Below are 21,263 nucleotides of genomic sequence, written 5' to 3' on the forward strand. Positions count from 1 at the left end.
TTGGTACCCCTTTAACGGGCGAACAAACTTCTCCAACCAGGTAACTGTAAGTTTTTTTATTTTTTTTTCACTTCAGTTTATCGAGTTGAACATTGACTTTGTTAATTCAGAAAACAGCAAGCTGGGCTTGTGGTGACTTTGTTTGGTAAAAAAAAAATTCATTAGCATTTTGGATTTTTGCCTTGTTTTCTTATCTGTCTCAGATCTGAAAAGAACCCTGCCATGTTTTCCACGAATGTATACTAGTGTTGTTGTCGTAAAATTCTGTTTTATCTCTCTGCCTGCGAGGATTTTCTTGTTAGCAATCCTGGCACTTCTGTCTCATGTGTTTTATCTGAGGCATCAATCATTTCCAACAAGCACACAACATTAAATACTTCACAGCCATCCAGGTTTCTTTAAAACATCTGCTCTTTGTGCTCCAACACACTCTTTAGGCCAAACTACGTCAGTCGTAAAGCATTCGGTGGGAGGGGGTTTTGGCAGAAACATCGAGCCTGTGTGTGTTGCATCAGCCTCCACATGCTCGCACTGATCACGCTGTGGAGACCAAGCAGGAGCTGAGCTCTGTGGCTCGGGTGTCAGCTGCTGAACAGGACACACTAAACTTCATTAGCGCTTCAATAGCCATCACTCGTTTGTAAGAGAGTTTTGTGTGAAGCGTGCAGTGACTCGCGAAGGAAAGTGGCCTTTCATGGAACATAATACTGCCTCTGTCCTGTCAGATTTGGAGAGGAGAAAAGATCAGGACCATTTCTATGCTCTTTTTTTTTTTTTTGCTTCTTTAGACACGGTTGCCATGTTGGCAGCAAAAAACTCCTCGATAATCCATAACAAAAAATAGCCGCAAAGAGGCTGAAGCGCATACCGGCCACTGTTGTTGTGTGTGAGTTTGAAATCTAGTCAATCCTGTAGGAGGAGTAGCGATTTTTGTGAAATTGCATACACTACTAGGGATGTCCCGATCCGATCACGTGATCGGAAATCGGGCCCGATCACATGGTTTCAGACTCGATCGGAATCGGGCATTGCCTCCCGATCAGAGATCGGATATATATCTATGTAATATATTCTCATTTTTAACACATCAATAGCTATGCGTTGGCACAGAGTGAGACCAGACCTCTTGTCTCAACACAGCAACATCAACGCGTGCGGCATGACATCACTTTGTAGCGGAGACGCTATTGGTTATTGGCTGCCTGTTGCCGGCAAAGTTGAACACGGAAGCAGTTCGAAGCGGAAAGCAAAGAATGAGATCTTTTTTTTTTTTTCGTTGGATGACAAAAGAAACGGGCTCAAACCTGAAAGGGTAGAAATGCTTGTTTTCATCAAGAAAAACGTTCATTTCCTTAATTGAAATTACTGTACACCACTGTGAGATGCGTTCTTAAAAGCAAATTACTGGCACTGTGGCACTTTATTTTTTTTTATTTGTTTACATTCCTGCCAGGTATTTTAAGGTTATTTTTTTAAATTTGTTATTTATTGTTCAAACTGCCTCACGTAAGTGCTCTGTTTGCTAACGGAGTTGTTGGATGTTAAAATAAGGTGTTAAATAAAAAATGAGGAACATCCTGGATCCGTTTCTTTCCTCGTCTTTATTTTTTATGGATTATAAGAAGTATCGGATCGGGACTCGGTATCGGCAGATACTCAAAATCAAATGATCGGTATCGGATCGGAGGGCAAAAAAACCTGATTGGGACATCCCTATACACTACCGTTCAAAAGTTTGGGGTCACTTTGAAATGTCCTTATCTTTGAAAGAAAAGCACTGTTCTTTTCAATGAAGGTCACTTTAAACTAATCAGAAATCCACTCTATACATTGCTAATGTGGTAAATGACTATTCTAGCTGCAAATGTCTGGTTTTTGGTGCAATATCTCCATAGGTGTATAGAGGCCCATTTCCAGCAACTCTCACTCCAGTGTTCTAATGGTACAATGTGTTTGCTCATTGCCTCAGAAGGCTAATGGATGATTAGAAAACCCTTGTACAATCATGTTAGCACAGCTGAAAACAGTTGAGCTCTTTAGAGAAGCTATAAAACTGACCTTCCTTTGAGCAGATTGAGTTTCTGGAGCATCACATTTGTGGGGTCGATTAAATGCTCAAAATGGCCAGAAAAATGTCTTGACTATATTTTCTATTCATTTTACAACTTATGGTGGGAAATAAAAGTGTGACTTTTCATGGAAAGCACAAAATTGTCTGGGCGACCCCAAACTTTTGAACGGTAGTGTATGACCCCTATGTAGCCGCAGCCAAATGGGCTCAGGAATATTTCCATAGAACATTATCTGTGAACACAATTCACCGTGCCATCCGCTGTTGCCAGCTAAAACTCTATAGTTCAAAGAAGAAGCCGTATCTAAACATGATCCAGAAGCGCAGACGTCTTCTCTGAACCAAGGCTCATTTAAAATGGACTGTGGCAAAGTGGAAAACTGTTCTGTGGTCAGACGAATCAAAATTTGAAGTTCTTTATGGAAATCAGGGACGCCGTGTCATTCGGACTAAAGAGGAGAAGGACGACCCAAGTTGTTATCGGCGCTCAGTTCAGAAGCCTGCATCTCTGATGGTATGGGGTTGGATTAGTGCGTGTGGCATGGGCAGCTTACACATCTGGAAAGACACCATCAATGCTGAAAGGTATATCCAGGTTCTAGAGCAACATATGCTCCCATCCAGACGACGTCTCTTTCAGGGAAGACCTTGCATTTTCCAACATGACAATGCCAAACCACATACTGCATCAATTACAGCATCATGGCTGCGTAGAAGAAGGGTCCGGGTACTGAACTGGCCAGCCTGCAGTCCAGATCTTTCACCCATAGAAAACATTTGGCGCATCATAAAACGGAAGATACGACAAAAAAGACCTAAGACAGTTGAGCAACTAGAATCCTACATTAGACAAGAATGGGTTAACATTCCTATCCCTAAACTTGAGCAACTTGTCTCCTCAGTCCCCAGACGTTTACAGACTGTTGTAAAGAGAAAAGGGGATGTCTCACAGTGGGAAACATGGCCTTGTCCCAACTTTTTTGAGACGTGTTGTTGTCATGAATTTTAAAATCACCTAATTTTTCTCTTTAAATGATAAATTTTCTCAGTTTAAACATTTGATATGTCATCTATGTTCTATTCTGAATAAAATATGGAATTTTGAAACTTCCACATCATTGCATTCCGTTTTTATTTACAATTTGTACTTTGTCCCAACTTTTTTGCAATCGGGGTTGTACATGGTCCCTTATAAAATAAACTGAAACTGATAATTGCATATTAATGATGTAATACTTTTATACCAATTTCCTATATGTGGTTTCAGGGCTCTTTTTATGCACAAAGTTCCCCTGCGTAATAATTAACTATGAAACAGCAGCCTACAAACGTTACAACAAGTCCAGATTTATGAATTTATATCTGAACTTGGATATTATTACCAAAAACAAGACTTGGCAAATTTTGAAAAGTAGCCTCCAAATATAAACAAATACCCCAAAACAACGCAAATATTTGTTAATTTGGGAATAATAATAATAAGTATTACTTGTTGGTGTAGTGGTAGTTCTATTTAATTGGGGTTCTAGCTATTGTTAACTTTCTATTTGTTGTCTTATTAGCTCCATACAAATTGTGTTTAGTTGGGATGAACAGATATACAGTACACTTCTGTTATTATTAGCTCATCTGGTCGGCAGGCCAATGAGTTTATGCCGTCATGTGTTGTCCATTGTTCATCTGTCGTCCGTTCGGCGTCGTCCACATTTCACGAAAATCGCTTCTTCTCTCTCAATTCTTCACTGATTTTTATTCTTTTTGGCAGGAAGGTAGGTCTGCCTGGGGTGCATGTAGCTTCTAGCCAAATTTGCATTATTGCAATTAATAATGACGATATGGAGTAATTAATCAATCAATCCCTAACAAAGCAGTTTCCACACAAATCGCTTCTTCTCCCTCAATTCTTCACCAATTTTGATTCTTTCTGGCATGAAGGTAGGGGTACCTAGGGTGCATAGAACTTCTACCCAGATTTGCTTAATTACAATTATTAATGAAGTTATGGACTAATTAAGCCTTAATTCAACAGCAGTTCAACAAGAATCACTTTTTCTCGGTCAGTTCCTTGCAGTTTTGGATTCTTTCTGGCAAACAGGTTGGTATTTCTAGGGTGGATATAGCGTCTATATATAGCTTGTATATAGTGCAAGGAAGGTGGCTCACCTTAGATTGTTCCTTCTGGACTAGATTGGGCCGGCTTGAGCTACACCGTCACTGACGGTCTCATTATTATTAGGAGGAGGAGGAGGAGTAACTATGAAGGTATTTCCAATTTGTGAATGGAATAAGAAACAACCATCACTCTCCTCAGAAGCTAGCTACCAACTGGGAGAGGTGAAGGCAAACATACCGTAGGTTTCCCCTGAGACACATGAAGCCAACCGCCTATCTTTTGTTGAACTGCTGTTGATGATGTGTCACAGGGAAGTGTAATGCACTCAGAGGAAAGTGCTGTCTGCCCTATTCCACATACACAAGCTCATAGATGCCCACAATTCTCTAGCATCACCATGACTGACAAGGGGAAGAGCATATGCCATGTTCCCTGCATTGTCGGTATTTGAACACGTGGGAGGAACATCTGGGTAGGCTCAAGGCAGTGCTGGAGAGGTTGGTTGCAGCCAAGTTGACCCTTAACCTGGCAAAATGTGAGTTTGCGCAGGCCACCGTGGTCTACCTAGGGAAGGTGGTGGGTCAAGGTGAGGTGCGGCCAGTGCGTGCTAAGGTGGCTGCAATTGATTGTTTTCCACCTCCTGTAAATAAGAAGGAGCTAATGAGGTTTCTGGGCATGGTGGGGTACTACAGGAGTTTTTGTCGTAATTTTTCTTCTGTTGTTTCACCCCTCACAGATCTGTTGAAGGCAAATAGTCAGTTTGTTTGGACCCCTGAGTGTCAGAAGGCTTTTGACCACGCCAAACTTTTGCTCAGCACAGCACCGGTCCTGGCGGCTCCACGGCTTGACTGTCCCTTTAAAATCCAGGTGGATGCCAGCCAGGTGGGGGCGGGTGCTGTGCTGTTGCAAGAGGATAGCTACACTGTTGATCGTCCGGTTAGTTATTTTTCTCGTAAGTTTAATAAATATCAGCTTAATTATTCCACAATAGAGAAAGAGGCTCTAGCCTTAGTCTGGGTATTACAACATTTTGATGTGTATGTGGGTGGTGGGGCTCATCCAGTTATTGTATATTCAGACCACAATCCACTGACTTTTCTGCATTCTCTTCAGAACCCAGATCAACGTTTGATGCGGTGGGCGCTGTTCCTGCAGCCCTATAATCTTTGTATCAGACACATTAGAGGTGTTGAAAATGTTGTGGCGGATGCATTGTCCCGCGCTCCAAGCACAAATGCACAGACTGCCTGATTTCTTTCTTGCCTGATCGGTGTCTCTGTTCTTTTGTCCACCTTAAAGTTGCTTTTCCAGGCGCTAGGAATTGCGGAGGGCCAAGAGGTCAGAGGGCCAGGAGTGGGTGAGAAGTGGGGGATGGATGTCTGATTGTAAATGGGGGTTGTGTACATCTGTCCTATAGTAGTGGCATTGCGTATTTAACCATCTTGTTTATTGCCTACTTGTATCTATTGCTGATAATAGTGTTTGAATTTGGTTTGGTTTTTGTTTTTTTTTTCTTCCTCTTTTGGTGTATGGTGCAGAATCCCACTGAGGTGGGCTTCTGTTTTAGGGGGGGGGGGGGTGTAACAACCGTGGCAGGTCTGCCAATTGGTAACCTGGTGTACCTGATTACCTAATTACATCTCTGCCTTGTGTCAGGTGTTTTATTGTGTTTCAGGTGTGCCTGATTGGGAGGAGCTATAAAAGCCCTCCAGAACATTCCAGGAGTGTTGCTGTCCTCCTTGGGTTTTTGGATTCATTTGCGTGACACTGGGACTGACCACACTACACTCCATTATTACTGATTTGCACTACCATTATTTAATCCTTTATTATAATAAATTATATCATTATTTGCAAACCTGTGTGGTCTCCCAGTTTATGTTGCCTTGCTGGAGCCGGCATTGCAACACCTGACAGTAGGGCGAACGTGTTTCTGTTGCCCTTTTGCTCCTCAAACGTAAATATTCCAGCTCATTTGTATAAAGCAGCATCGTATATCCTTTTGTCCAGTAATCAGTTCCAATCTGAGAGTTTTTCCATCACTGAAATGCAGCTTTGCTTCTTTCCTCCTGTAGGCAGCAAATACTGGTTGTTCAGGGAAGCCGACGTGTTGCCTGGATATCCTCAGGAGCTGATGCACTACGGATACGGGATGCCAGATCGAGTGGACACGGCTGTGTGGTGGGAGCCGTCTGGCTACACCTACTTCTTCAGAGGAGACAGGTAACGCAAATCAAGTTCACGTTGTGTCATCACTCTGTCATGTTTCTGTTGTCATATACCACAGACAGACAAAGCTCTGTACACGGCACTAGAGCGAGGAGTGACGAATAAGAGCAAGGTGGAAATTGAAAGAACGGGAATGGAATTCTCAAATATTTAAGTGTCCCAAGGGTGTCAGGAAGAGAAAGATATTTAAGTTGTTTTTATCCCTTTTATTCTCTGTAACTACGTAGATGTTATTTCTTTTTTTTTTTTTTTTAAAGTGCATCAACACAAAACTGTTCCCATTAAAGTTGTGTGAAATAGATTCCAGCTTTTACTACTTTGACAATACAATCCATAAGCATGGATTAAAGTTTTCCGTCGTGTGACGGATTTCCGTCAACTGAACTCTCCCAAGGCCAAATGTGAGGTCGGTGCTGATCCGAGGAGAATTAAAATGACGGGTGGTTGGGTAGAGATTGGGTTATAACACTGATGTGTTGCAACACCATCAACTATCAGCAGGGTTTATTTAACTTTTTTGTTTTTGAGCCATGCTTTGTGTCGTTCGTTTCCTATGTTTGATCATGTTTAAACGTTCGCTGTCTACGGTGCGGCATTAAAAAAACATGCGCTGTCAAAATTGGCAAAATACATTCCCATGTGCTTGGCGTGCTTGTGTCTGACCATTTCTGTTTTGTATTAAATTAAATCTTGCCAAAATGACTTAGTTCAAACTTGGACATATAGAAATAGAGCATGTTAAAAAAAACGAAAAAATAAAGCCCGGAAAGCCCGCTCCTCTGCTTCAGCCAGACTTGAAGACCCGACGGTGCAATGCTTGCAGACTGTCAGAAGTAATTAGACCTAAATTTATAGCTAACAAATCAGCAGACGCCCCAACAATTATTATTTTCTTTAGGCCAATGTGTAAGGTATGTTAGAACCGTGCCTTATAGCCTACGTTATATCACAATTTAAAGGATGTTTGAGGAGTTGGAGGCTGCGAGCGCAATGATGTTCCGACATGCGCTAAACTTTATTCCCTGAAAATCATACACCAGCGTTCAATGCCCCAAACAGTCAAAATGTCTAGAAGACTACGGTTAAATAATAATCATAGCCTACTAAGTTAAATTACGTCAAAACATCTGTTTCTGGCCAATGAAATGATGGAGGAAAATGAGAACGAACGCAAAGTAGATAGCAGCCAACTTCACGCGATCTTTTAGGGAACTTAACACTCGTGTTGGCCACAATATTTCTCTTAATAAAATCTTGAATTGTTTTTGAAGTCGTATTCAACACAAAGTAAGGTCAAACCCCAATTTTAATTTAAGCGAAGATCCAAACTTTTTTCTATATTGACGTCGAGCACAGAGGAGCATGTCATTCTGCTTTCGGTTTCGGCAGCATGGATGCGCTTTACATGAAAGAAGGCACTGATGTGTCTGCCATCGATAAAGGTGTAAAAACCAAGTGGAGGTGGGCTCGGCTGTACGAAATAGGTGAAAACGGAAAGCCATTTAGTTCATGGTGCAAAAAACTAAACATTCCAGGCGCTTGCATTTGTGTGGTTTGCCACAAAAAATAATATACGGAAGCAATGGAAAGAGAGTGCAATAAATTGAATATATTAATCCATTAATTAATTGATAATAAAGTTATCAGTTCTAAGTTAACCATTCTCAGAATTTCATCGAAATCCACCCATAACCCCCCCCCCGTAGAATTTCATCGAAATCCACCCATGCCCCCCCCGTAGAATTTCATCGAAATCCACCCATACCCCCCCCCGTAGAATTTCATCGAAATCCACCCATAACCCCCCCCGTAGAATTTCATCGAAATCCACCCATACCCCCCCCCCGTAGAATTTCATCGAAATCCACCCATACCCCCCCCGTAGAATTTCATCGAAATCCACCCATACCCCCCCCGTAGAATTTCATCGAAATCCACCCATAACCCCCCCCCCCCCCGTAAATTTTCAGTCAAATAATTTTTTTTTGCTTTAATCCATGCATAAGGGTCGTTAGGCTGGTTAACGGTGGCTAACCTTCATGCGTGGGGTTTTACATAGAAACCAAGAGGAGCACACCAAAGATCTCAAAATAAGTGCCCCAAAATCACACTTCCATAAGCCTATTAGCTCATCTGACCATCAGGCTGATTGCCATGGCATGGTGTCTGTCATCCACAATTCAGTTAAATCGTATCTCCTCCGTCAGTTCTCCACAGATTTCCGTTCCAGTTGTTTTGTTTGAAAGAACTCATCACTCCGCACGAAACTTGGTCATCGTTTTGTCAAATTTTTTTGCTAATGAGTTACTAATCAAATCAAATCAAATCAAGTTTATTTGTATTGCGCTTTTAACAATAAACATTGTCGCAAAGCAGCTTTACAGAATTTGAACGACTTAAAACATGAGCTAATTTTATCCCTAATCTATCCCCAATGATGAAGCCTGTGGCAACGGTGGCAAGGAAAAACTCCCTCAGACGACATGAGGAAGAAACCTCGAGAGGAACCAGACTCAAAAGGGAACCCATCCTCATTTGGGCAACAACAGACAGCCTGACTATAATATTAACAGTTTTAACAGGTATAACCCTCAACTGTCCTCATGGGGCCGTCCTTCACAGGAGCGGGGCGATAAAACTCCGACCAGACACAGGGCACCAGGATGGATCAAGCAGGTCCGAGGGGCAGAAGAGGCCAGCATCTCAAGCCCAGGATCAACATGTAACTCAGAGGGACAGATTGGGGGGGGAGAGAGAAAGAAAACACAGGTTGTTAGGTATGCCCTAAAAATGACAAGTATTAAATCTGTGTGGTAGGCTCGCAGAGACGAGAGTCTTTACATCAGGCATAACACACAACAATGGCATGTTAATATGGTAAAATATATCCTGACCTGCTCTGGCTGGATGCTTGATATCAGGCCAAATTAACCAATTTTCCAGGCCTCTCATTAGAATTGTATCTCCTCTCTGATTTCTCATCCAATTCCAGTTCTGATCGATGTTTTTGGGCCGATCTTCCCATGATGAACAAAACTTGTTTGTTGATTTTCCTGTTGTAAGCAATTTGTTTACAACTTTGTTTATTTTCAGTTAAATCGTGTCTCCTCCCTCCTTCAGTTCTCAATGGATTTCAATTCTGATTGTTTCGTTTGAAAGAACTCGACCTTCTGCACAACACTGTTGTTGTATTGTCAATTATTTGCTAACGAACTGCTAATTAGGTCACCTTAACGAGTTTTGGGACTTGTCATTAGAATTGTATCTCCTCTTTCAGTTTTCATCCAATTTCAATTTCAATTCTAATCGATGTTTTGGGTAGATCTTCCTTCAAGGAACAAAACTTGGTCGTTTGTTTGTTGATTTTCTTGTTGGAAACAATTTGTTTTGCAGTTAAATCGTATCTCCTTCCTCAGTTCTCAGTGGATTTCAGATCTGATTGCTTTATTTGAAAGAACTCGACCTTCTGCACGACACTTTGTCGTTGTATTGTCAATTTTTGATAGCAAATTAGTAATCAGGTCAACTTAACACATTTTCTTCTGACTAGAATTGTATCTCATTTATCATGCAAATTCAGTTCTGACTAGGGCTGTGTACCGGTACTGTACCGTGAAAATCGATTCGGTACAGGTCCAAAATACCGGATCATGAAGTACCAGTACTGTACCGATATAAATTTACACCAACAGAGATGCCTACTAGTACGGATTGGCCGTATTTTGTACGGAAAAGTTACGTAAATACGATGTTACGGCAAACAGTATTATTCTGTATGGAATTATTATAAAGTCTTAAATTCCAGTGAGTTGTTTTTAAATGTCCAAGCGACTTTTTCAATCCATGCGCGATTCACGGCCATTTATTTTTATGACAACCGCACATGCTGTGCGTGACATGCGCAGATACCGCACATGCTGTGCGTGACATGCGCAGATACCGCACATGCTGTGCGTGACATGCGCAGATTCCGCACATGCTGTGCGTGACATGCGCAGATTCCGCACATGCTGTGCGTGACATGCGCAGATTCCGCACATGCTGTGCGTGACATGCGCAGATTCCGCCCATGCTGTGCGTGACATGCGCAGATTCCGCACATGCTGTGCGTGACATGCGCAGATTCCGCACATGCTGTGCGTGACATGCGCAGATTCCGCACAAGCTGTGCGTGACATGCGCAGATTCCGCACATGCTGTGCGTGACATGCGCAGATTCCGCACATGCTGTGCGTGACATGCGCAGATTCCGCACATGCTGTGCGTGACATGCGCAGATTCCGCACATGCTGTGCGTGACATGCGCAGATTCCGCACATGCTGTGCGTGACATGCGCAGATTCCGCACATGCTGTGCGTGACATGCGCAGATTCCGCACGTGCTGTGCGTGACATGCGCAGATTCCGCACGTGCTGTGCGTGACATGCGCAGATTCCGCACGTGCTGTGCGTGACATGCGCAGATTCCGCACGTGCTGTGCGTGACATGCGCAGATTCCGCACATGCTGTGCGTGACATGCGCAGATTCCGCACGTGCTGTGCGTGACATGCGCAGATACCACACGTGCTGTGTGTGACATGCGTAGATACCACACATGCTGTGCGTGACATGCGCAGATTCCGCACATGCTGTGCGTGACATGCGCAGATTCCGCACATTTGTTCGCGCTATTTTCGCTCGGCATCACACACGCATGGTGCTGCTTCTCAATAGTGGAAATGAAACGCTCAGTATCGGGACAAGTGAAGCACAGGTCTCAGGTGTTCCTCCCACGATATACGGTAGAATGGCCGTGCATTACACCCAGTCAAAAGGGCAATGGATACGCGCACTGCAAACTGTGTAGAACTGACATTAACATCACTCATGGTGGTCGCGATGACTGCACGCGGCATGTCAACTCCAAAAACCATATGGAGTATGCTGAAATGGCGAGTCAGGCGGAAAGTAAATCTGGGGGTATCCAGCAGTTTTTTACGAAATCTGTGGATGAAAAGACACGGAACGTGACCCGTGCTGAAGCGGTGATGGTTGACCTGTGCTTGGAGTTGAACTTACTGATTAGTGCCATGAAATGTGAGTTAAACTTATTCAGTTTCTTTTTACATGTCTGATTTTTATTCACTGAAATATCAAACACTGGCTGTACTTCTTTAATTCAAAGTCTTTTCAGTGTTGCAAGTGCAAATGTACATGTAGTATGATCAAAAACAGAATTTTATGATTAGTGTTGTTGGGATTGTGGCAAAAAATTGATCATTTCACTGTTTTAAATACAATTATAAATGTCATTTGATTCAATGTCTCTTCTGAAGCATTATGCTGAAGTATTATATTTCGGGACATTAAGATAACAATGTCGGACTCTCTTTGGCATGAAATAAGAAATTTTTTTTTAATTTTATTAGAATCCGTTAACAGGTAGAACATTTTGCCAGGCAATATAATATAATACTTTTGAGGAGTTACATTCAATACCAATGATTGGTAGTCAACCGTAATGTCTGCAAACAGGGAACACTATTGTATTTATAAAAATGTGATATTGTATGCTCGAGAAATTTGTTGAGTGGAAATTCAGTTGAGATGGCTGCTCACGTTTTGTTTATTCAATTCACACAAAACAGTACTTTTTAATGATTTAAATGTTAAACATATTGGTATATACACCTCTTTATAATGGAAATGCGCATAAATTAATGTTACTGAAAGTCATTCCAAAATACTGAAAAATGTTTTCAAGAATACTGAAATTCAAAATTTGGGGTAGGCATCTCTGCACCAAGTATCTGCTTATTTTGTGACTGAAGATGCGTGAATCCTACCACAAAGATGAAAATTTAGCACTGGAAAAGACGTAAAATGCCGCGCTGAAACTTGAAATCGGAGCCATCTTTGATTTGAGATCCTCTCGCCACAGTCTCACGAGACATTGCGAGAGCTTGGCTGATCCAGCGTTCTGATTGGTCAAAAAGACTCAAAACCAGGTCAGCCATTTTTCCTTTGCTGGCATTGGCAGGCTTTGCTGCTTTGTGTAATTTTGCCGCGTAAGTTAAAGGCCGCGGACTGCGCGTAGTCTGTAGCACTCTAGTGTAGTCACTTCTCGCTGTGAGACAATTTATGACTTTTTGTCCCAAGTTAACTATAGTGTGACTGAGAAGTGAGGTAGGAAACCTAGTTATGTTCGGTTTTCTTTGAATAAAGATACTGACAAGTTGTCAACAGTTTATTAATGTTTCTGTCATTATTAAAGAAGTTCAGAAGAATTTGTCAAATTGTTCAGGTACAGGTCCGGACCTGTACCTAAACCTCTGTACCGGTACCTGTCCTTGTACCCGATGTTACGTTTAGGTACGCAGCCCTAGTTCTGACTGATGTTTTGGGTCGATCTTCACTCGGGGAACAAAATTTAGTCTTGTGTTGATTTTCCTGTTGTAAACAGTTTGTGGTGGAGGTTGGTCCTCTCTCACATTTCAGTTCTGTTTGATGTTTTGTTCGTCATGTTTTGGTTGTTTTGATGGCAGGACAGATGAGCTACTATCTCCTCGACGTTCTGGTCTCTAAATTTAAACCATTCCCATGCATGCGGCTCTTTCTATTGAGGTTTTTCACCCACGTGACCAAGTCATGTGAGGCTGCCATTTTGGACGTCACGGCTCGAATCAGTTTGAATGCGAGGAAGGCGACAAACGAAAAACATAAAAGAAAAAGGAGCGAGATGCAGAAAACACCTTCATTATCCAGCGACGTAGGGCATTTACAGGGCGAGCAGAGGGAGAGGTATTTGCAAAAATTGAGGTTAGCAGGCTTAGAGAACGACGTTTACCTGCTTCCACCAGGATTGTTCACTGACGTACGGAAGTACACCAAGCCCTCGTCTTTACCTGACTTCGGCCCACGTGATCTGTATACCTATGTCGTTAAAAACCCATCGCCATACACAGGTATTGATCTGAAAGCGTGTAAGAGTTTGGATGCCTACAAATATTTTGTGTCAGGCTGGGTAACATGCCTACATCAGCGGGTCGTCCCTGGAGCCGGTGGTCGCCATCTGATTACAGCTAAGGTTTGTTCACATTTTCATTTACTTTCGGTCCTCAGGATAAACAAAATGTTATTAAATGTCATTGAAATAACTTCTTAGTCTGTTGAGACATGGCCCGTTATAAATTTGCTGTTACCAGGCAATGACCAAGAACTGTATTATTAGGGTCGGTGTCTGTGTTGTAGCAGTGTACTAGCAGCTAGCTGTTAGCACTAGCTAATGTCAACAACAGTAGCTGGTATGTTACTGTAGCAATGTTTACGTTCAGTCATTTGGATGACTGTTAAAACCTTTCAGTCTCAAGTTTTTCCTTTACTGTATTTACTAGTTTACTGTAATTATGATCCGGCAGCTATTTACACCGGATCCAGTGTAAATAGCTGCCGGAGCGTGCTCCGGCTTGCTCCCCCTCAAATTAAGCAGCACGCTCCGGCTTGCTCCCGGAGTGCTCCGGCCGAGGTTCCGGAGCGCGCTCCGGCAGCTATTTACACTAGATCCGGTGTAAATAGCTGCCGGATCATAATTACAGTAAACTAGTAAATACAGTAACGGAAAAACTTGAGACTGAAAGGTTTTAACAGTCATTCAAATGACTGAACGTAAACATTGCTACAGTAACATACCAGCTACTATGTTGTTGACATTAGCTAGCTTGACCTTCAAAATGGCGGACACCGGGGCGTCATGTGACCCTGTGACGTCAGGTGAAAAACCTCAGTACTGTGTGTTAATGAGACACACTGAGCACCTTTGGTGGATATTGAACTTCCTCATGAACGTACATCAAGTTCAGGGTGCAGAGAAAGTGAGTTTGCGTAAAGGAATCGGAGCAGGACACACATGCTTGAGTTTTATGAGTGTAGGGCGTGTGTCTCATGCAGTCCATGTGCACTGAATTGATTATTAAAATGAAAATGTTTGTGTGTCCCCCAAAAATGTGTGACCTCTGATAGTTGTGAGTTCAGATCCCAGCACTGCCAAGCTGCCACTGGTCGGCCCTTGAGTAAGGCCCTTAATCCCTCAGCTGCAACGTTGTATAACTGAGATAAATATCACTCTGAATAAGGGTGTTGACCAAATGCCATAAATGCTTTGGAAATGTGAATCGGCCTGAACGGTGCACACTGTTTTCTTGGTGTTTTTCACAATTTTTCATTTTAACATAAAATCCCTCCGCTTTCCTCCCATCTGTAGATACTGGCGTTTCAGTGAGGAGTCTCGGGCTGTGGATAAAGATTACCCACGACCCATCAGTGTATGGGGCTCCATCCCTGCCTCTCCTAAAGGGGCCTTCCTGAGTGATGATGGAGGTGAGTTTAGATCGTTTAAAAAAACAAAAAAAAACCAAAACATGGCCATCACAAATGTGCTTGTTATAAAGCAATCCAGACCTCGGAAAAGGAAAAATTGACTTCACCGCTAGGAAAGTAGGGCAACAATTCCCTAAAGCTCCATCTCTGCTCCTGCCTTCTTGCGTCATTGCACACAGGCATCAGCAGCCGCATTAAAGCACCAGATGTATAGGAGTGAAGCTTCATTTTGGTTTATGTTTCGGGTATATTCGTTCATTTAGCAGATGTTTTTATCAAAAGTGTCTTAATCAGGCAGAATCCAATCAAAGTTGTGTAAATGAGACTTTTTCTTTTTGCCAAAATATCCCTTTAACATCCCTTGCTGAGCTGCCACTGTGCATAAGTGCTTTTCTTGCTTGGGTAGGACGTTTGGTTAAATGTGTGTCCATCTTTTTCTTCTCAGCGTACACATACTTCTACAAAGGGACCAAATACTGGCGAGTAGACAACAAGCACAAGAAGGTTGATACAGGATACCCAAGATCCATCCTGAATGATTTCATGGGATGCCATGTTCACTTCGATCCGGGCTCGGATGCAGATATAAAACCAGACCCTAAGTGGCCAGAGACGGGAGGAAAAGACCAAGATGGCAACGTCAATGACTACAATGACAATGATGTCAGTAATGATGGTGGTGGTGATGATGATGATGATGATGATAAAGTGGTGGTGCAGGTGAAGGAGACGAACGACTATGTCATGACCCTCATACTTGTGACGGTGCCTCTGGTCCTGGTGCTGTGCATTCTGGGAGCGATTTACATCATCATCACCACGCTGCAGAAAAAGGAGACTCCCAAAGTGCTGGTTCACTGTAGACGTTCGCTGCAGGAGTGGGTGTGATGCATACAAGCGCACACATGAACACTTTCTCACACACACACTCACTCATACGCTGTTTGGTGTCCTCTTTCTGCACATGTGCTGTGTTCTAATACGTTTAGGAGATGAACCCACATGAACAGTCCATTTTTCTGTTATTCATGAATTTGGAAGTTGAAATGATCGGACATCTCAGAGTTTACAAGTCATGACACTATGTTGACATTGACATTGAACCCATGGATGTTCTGTTAGCAGCTGAAGCAAAGTGTAGTAAATGAAATGTAATTTTAGTCATAGGAAGCCTTTTCTAGGTAATTTACCATTAATTCTGAGGGAAATGTTGATATTCCTGATGCTTTTACATTGTTTCTACAGACACTCTATTTTTACTTTGCCCATAGCTACTCGAATCATTCTCTTTCAGTCATTAGCTTACATATTTTCCAGTATCTAAATGGTGTTTCAAATGGAGAAGCAGGTTTGGGATCAAAAGGTCACCAGTTCGAGTCCCTGGACCAGCAGGAATGGCTGAGGTGCCCTTGAACAAGGCATCTCACCCCTAACCACTTGTTGTACGTCGCTCTGGATTAGATCGTCTGCTAAATGTCTGTAACGTAATGTTTTATAATCAGGGTAAACTTTTCAGGTCCACAGTAGTTCAAACATCAAACCTCAGATTTTTGTGTTTCTTTGCTGCCAAAAAATTACCTTTTGAGATGGAAATTAACTGCACAGAATTTCAGCGCTACAGGTCATGTTGCTTGTGGTGAGAAGACGGCATGCAGTGTACCGTATTTCTAAAATTGGTTTTCCAGAGAGGAGACTTTTTGATGGACTCACATTTCAACCACATATGAAGCTCTACTGCAAATGTCTCGCATCTGTTTCAAGTCCTGTTTTTTCACTGTGCAGCAACAGTATTCCTCTTCAAAAGAGACAAATATTTTCTTCAAAAATCATTTACAACCTCCTCATATGGTGAGTGATTTCCGGATAGGACATTTTTGATGGACTAAGGATCGTGTCGGAGGCACTTAGTTTACAAAAAAAAAAAAGTAACTTCCACTTAAGTGTCTTTCTGTTGCGAATGAAAGTACTGAATACGTTCCAAAGTAAAACCTAGTTAGTGCTAAAAAATGCAATTCTTAATTTATCCAGTCAAAGTGTCTACTCGGGCGTCCTTCAAGGAGACCCCCTAGCTCCTCTGCTCTTCATCATTGTTCTTGATTACGCCTTGCGTTTAGCCCTTCGCATGGATAATGGGCTCACTCTTAAACGGCGTAGAAGTTCTCGCCACCCTGCTGTCCATCTATCCGGTCTCGACTCTGCTGATGACATTGCTCTTCTCGAGGACTCTGTGAATTCGGGCGAGGATCTTCTCCACCGAGTAGAATTGGCTGCTAAATCAGTTGGCCTTCAGTTGAACGCATGCAAAACCAAATGGATGCATATAAATTCCTCTACGGACCAATCTGTCCACGCGCTTGACAACAGTGCTATCGAGAAGGTGGACGACTTCAAATACCTTGGCAGTTGGATGAACACTGCTCATGACATCAACTCCAGAAAGGCCAAAGCCTGGGGCGCCCTAAATTCTCTAATCAAGGTGTGGGCTGCCCCGCTGTCTAGAGACACAAAGGGCAGAGTGTTCAAGGCCTCAGTCGAATCCATTCTTCTCTACGGATCCGAATTTTGGTCTCTAACGAGAGCACAAGAGCAATCCTTGGATGGCACGTACACCCGCATGCTCCGCAGAGCGTTCAACGTCAGCTGGCAGGACCATTGGACAAACGACCGCCTGTACGGTTCCCCACCACGCCTCTCGACCATAATCGTCAAACGCCATCTGGCATTGTGTGGCCATGTGTTTCGTCACGATCAACCTGCCGCACAAGTTCTCTTGTGGGAGCCTGAGGCGAAGCGCAAAGTCGGTCGACCATGTACCACTCTGAAAACAGTCCTCGAGCGAGAGACGAGGTTGAAGGAAGATCAACTCAGAGCAGCTATGCTCGACCGGCGGGTCTGGGATAGGATATCTTATCAAGTCGCCGGATGACAGATGATGATGATGATGTGTCTAAGTGTAACAGTTAAAGTAGAATTAAATGAAATGAGGTCAAAACTGAGCCCACATTTGACTTTTACAAACATATTTATTAGAAATTGTAAGAGACATCACTGCTGTAGGTAGGGCTGGTGTGTCCCTGTAACGTAACGTGTAAGAAACGCCAGCATGTACCGTATATACTGGACCTAGATGCAGGAGTTAGTTGGGGGTATTCAAAAAGACAATCATGATCGTGAAACAACCGATAAATGGTGTTTTCTATTTAACTTCCTAACCCAGACAATATAAAGGCATAGTAACAGGAAATGTGACACAAATGCTGTTAATACAAACATTTTCCTCTGATGGTTTGGTGAGTTACTAAGAAGAGACCACAATTCAACTGTAATAAAACTTAGCATCAACTGCTACCACAGACAATATAAAGCTGTAGTGATGGTGGAATCGATATATAACTGTCAAGAAAGTATTGGAAATATAAACATTTTCCTCAGATGTGTCAAAAAATTGCTAAGAAAAACTCCATGGATTAAAATGAGACTGTAATAACACTTAGCATCAGCTGCTAACAGATAATATAAAGGTATAGTGAGAGTGGAAACAAGATATAACTGGTCAGAAACTTTGTGATAGTGGGAACAAGACAAAACTTTCAGGAAATTGTCAGGAGCATAAACATTTTCCTCAGATTTGTTGTTAAATTACTAAAAAAAATACTCTACAGTTTAAAATGAAACTGTAATAATTCTTAGCATCAGCAGGTATCAGGCAATACTGATGCATAGTGAGAGTGAAAACGAGACACAGATGTCAGGAATATAAACTTTTCCTCTGATGTGTTGAGAAATTACAAAGAAAAGACTCCATAGATTAAAATTAAACTGTAATAACACTTAGCATCAGCTGCTGTCAGACAGTATAAAGTCAAAGCGAGAGTGGAAAGAAGACAAAACTGCCCAGAAACTGTTGTGATGATGAAAACAAGACACAAGTGTCAGGAAATTGTCTGGAATATAAACATTTTCCTCAGATTTGTTGGTAAACTACCAAAAAAAAGGACTCCATAGATTAAAATTAAACTGTAATAACCCTTAGCATCAGCTGCTATCAGATAATATAAAGGTATAGTGAGAACATAAGCAAGATATAACTGGTCAAAAACTTTGTGATAGTGGGAACAACACAAAAATGTCAGGAAATTGTCAGCAGTATAAACATTTTCCTCAGATGTGTTGGTAAACTACCAAGAAAAGACTCCATAGATTAAAATTAAACTGTAATAACCCTTAACATCAGCTGCTTTCAGGTAAATGTAAAGTCAAAGTGAGAGTGGACAGAAGACATAACCACCCAGAAACTGTTGTGATGATGAAAACAAGACACAAGTGTCAGGAAATTGTCTATAAACATTTTCCTCAGATGTGTTGGTAAACTACAACCCCGATTCCAAAAAAGTTGGGACAAAGTACAAATTGTAAATAAAAACGGAATGCAATGATGTGGAAGTTTCAAAATTCCATATTTTATTCAGAATAGAACATAGATGGCATATCAAATGTTTAAACTGAGAAAATGTATCATTTAAAGAGAAAAATTAGGTGATTTTAAATTTCATGACAACAACACATCACAAAAAAGTTGGGACAAGGCCATGTTTACCACTGTGAGACATCCCCTTTTCTCTTTACAACAGTCTGTAAACGTCTGGGGACTGAGGAGACAAGTTGCTCAAGTTTAGGGATAGGAATGTTAACCCATTCTTGTCTAATGTAGGATTCTAGTTGCTCAACTGCCTTAGGTCTTTTTTATCGTATCTTCCGTTTTATGATGCGCCAAATGTTTTCTATGGGTGAAAGATCTGGACTGCAGGCTGGCCAGTTCAGTACCCGGACCCTTCTTCTACGCAGCCATGATGCTGTAATTGATGCAGTATGTGGTTTGGCATTGTCATGTTGGAAAATGCAAGGTCTTCCCTGAAAGAGACGTCATCTGGATGGGAGCATATGTTGCTGTAGAGCCTGGATATACCTTTCAGCATTGATGGTGTCTTTCCAGATGTGTAAGCTGCCCATGCCACACGCACTAATGCAACCCCATACCATCAGAGATGCAGGCTTCTGAACTGAGCGCTGATAACAACTTGGGTCGTCCTTCTCCTCTTTAGTCCGAATGACACGGCGTCCCTAATTTCCATAAAGAACTTCAAATTTTGATTCGTCTGACCACAGAACAGTTTTCCACTTTGCCACAGTCCATTTTAAATGAGCCTTGGCCCAGAGAAGACGTCTGCGCTTCTGGATCATGTTTAGATACGGCTTCTTCTTTGAACTATAGAGTTTTAGCTGGCAACGGCGGATGGCACGGTGAATTGTGTTCACAGATAATGTTCTCTGGAAATATTCCTGAGCCCATTTTGTGATTTCCAATACAGAAGCATGCCTGTATGTGATGCAGTGCCGTCTAAGGGCCCGAAGATCACGGGCACCCAGTATGGTTTTCCGGCCTTGACCCTTACGCACAGAGATTCTTCCAGATTCTCTGAATCTTTTGATGATATTATGCACTGTAGATGATATGTTCAAACTCTTTGCAATTTTACACTGTCGAACTCCTTTCTGATATTGCTCCACTATTTGTCGGTGCAGAATTAGGGGGATTGGTGATCCTCTTCCCATCTTTACTTCTGAGAGCCGCTGCCACTCCAAGATGCTCTTTTTATACCCAGTCATGTTAATGACCTATTGCCAATTGACCTAATGAGTTGCAATTTGGTCCTCCAGCTGTTCCTTTTTTGTACCTTTAACTTTTCCAGCCTCTTATTGCCCCGTCCCAACTTTTTTGGAATCGGGGTTGTACCAAGAAAAGGACTCCACAGATTAAAATGAAACTGTAATAATTCTTAGCATGAGCTGCTGTCAGACAGTATAAAGTCAAAGTGAAAGTGGAAAGAAGACATAACCACCCAGAAACTGTCGTGATAATGAAAACAAGACGCAAATGTCAGGAAATTGTCTGGATTATAAACATTTTCCTCAGATGTCTGAGTCAATTACTTAGAAAAACACGCCAGAGTTTTAACAGGAGAGTAATAACATTTAGCATTTGCTGCTAATTAAACTTACGTGGGTTCTACCATATTAAGAAACCTCAAGATTGCCTAATAACTCTAAGATCCTGTAAATTGTTATTTGCGAAGTTGTTAATCTAAAAATGTGCTGTTTAAGTGGATTCTTCTTGTAGACATGTTGAACGCATGGCCGTATATGGATGTAGTAAAATATTCTCCACAGTGAGACTTTTTTTTTTTTTGCCTTTACACGACTGTGGTGCTCTGCCCATTTAAGACTCTGTTCTGAACAGAGCATTTGCACTTTCATGTCATTTTTAAATGATTATATCATTTGTTTTGTGGTGGCTTTACATCATGGTTCTTTTCTGTGTTTGTGTGTGAATGTCTCTCTGTCTGTTTGTGCGTAAAGCGCATTTTGTCCTTCCCTCTTTAATGAGCCCAAACTTTACAACTCTGGGAATGTTCGTGTGAGTGTGTTCGTCAGC

The 21,263-nt window shown here is 42.0% G+C and overlaps 1 protein-coding gene across 1 annotated transcript in view; it reads left to right on the top strand.

Moving 5' to 3' along the window:
• Positions 1-18,789, top strand: part of mmp15a (matrix metallopeptidase 15a) — a 50,566-nt gene extending 31,777 nt beyond the window's left edge. The window contains exons 8-10 of the mRNA XM_060928439.1: positions 6,260-6,407; positions 14,655-14,770; positions 15,216-18,789. Coding sequence (XP_060784422.1) covers positions 6,260-6,407; positions 14,655-14,770; positions 15,216-15,658 — 707 coding nt within the window. The 3' untranslated portion in view covers positions 15,659-18,789. The remainder of the gene's footprint in view (positions 1-6,259; positions 6,408-14,654; positions 14,771-15,215) is intronic.
• The last annotated feature ends 2,474 nt before the right edge of the window (positions 18,790-21,263 follow it).

This window comes from Neoarius graeffei, chromosome 8 (assembly GCF_027579695.1).
Source record: "Neoarius graeffei isolate fNeoGra1 chromosome 8, fNeoGra1.pri, whole genome shotgun sequence".
Lineage (NCBI taxonomy): Eukaryota > Metazoa > Chordata > Actinopteri > Siluriformes > Ariidae > Neoarius > Neoarius graeffei.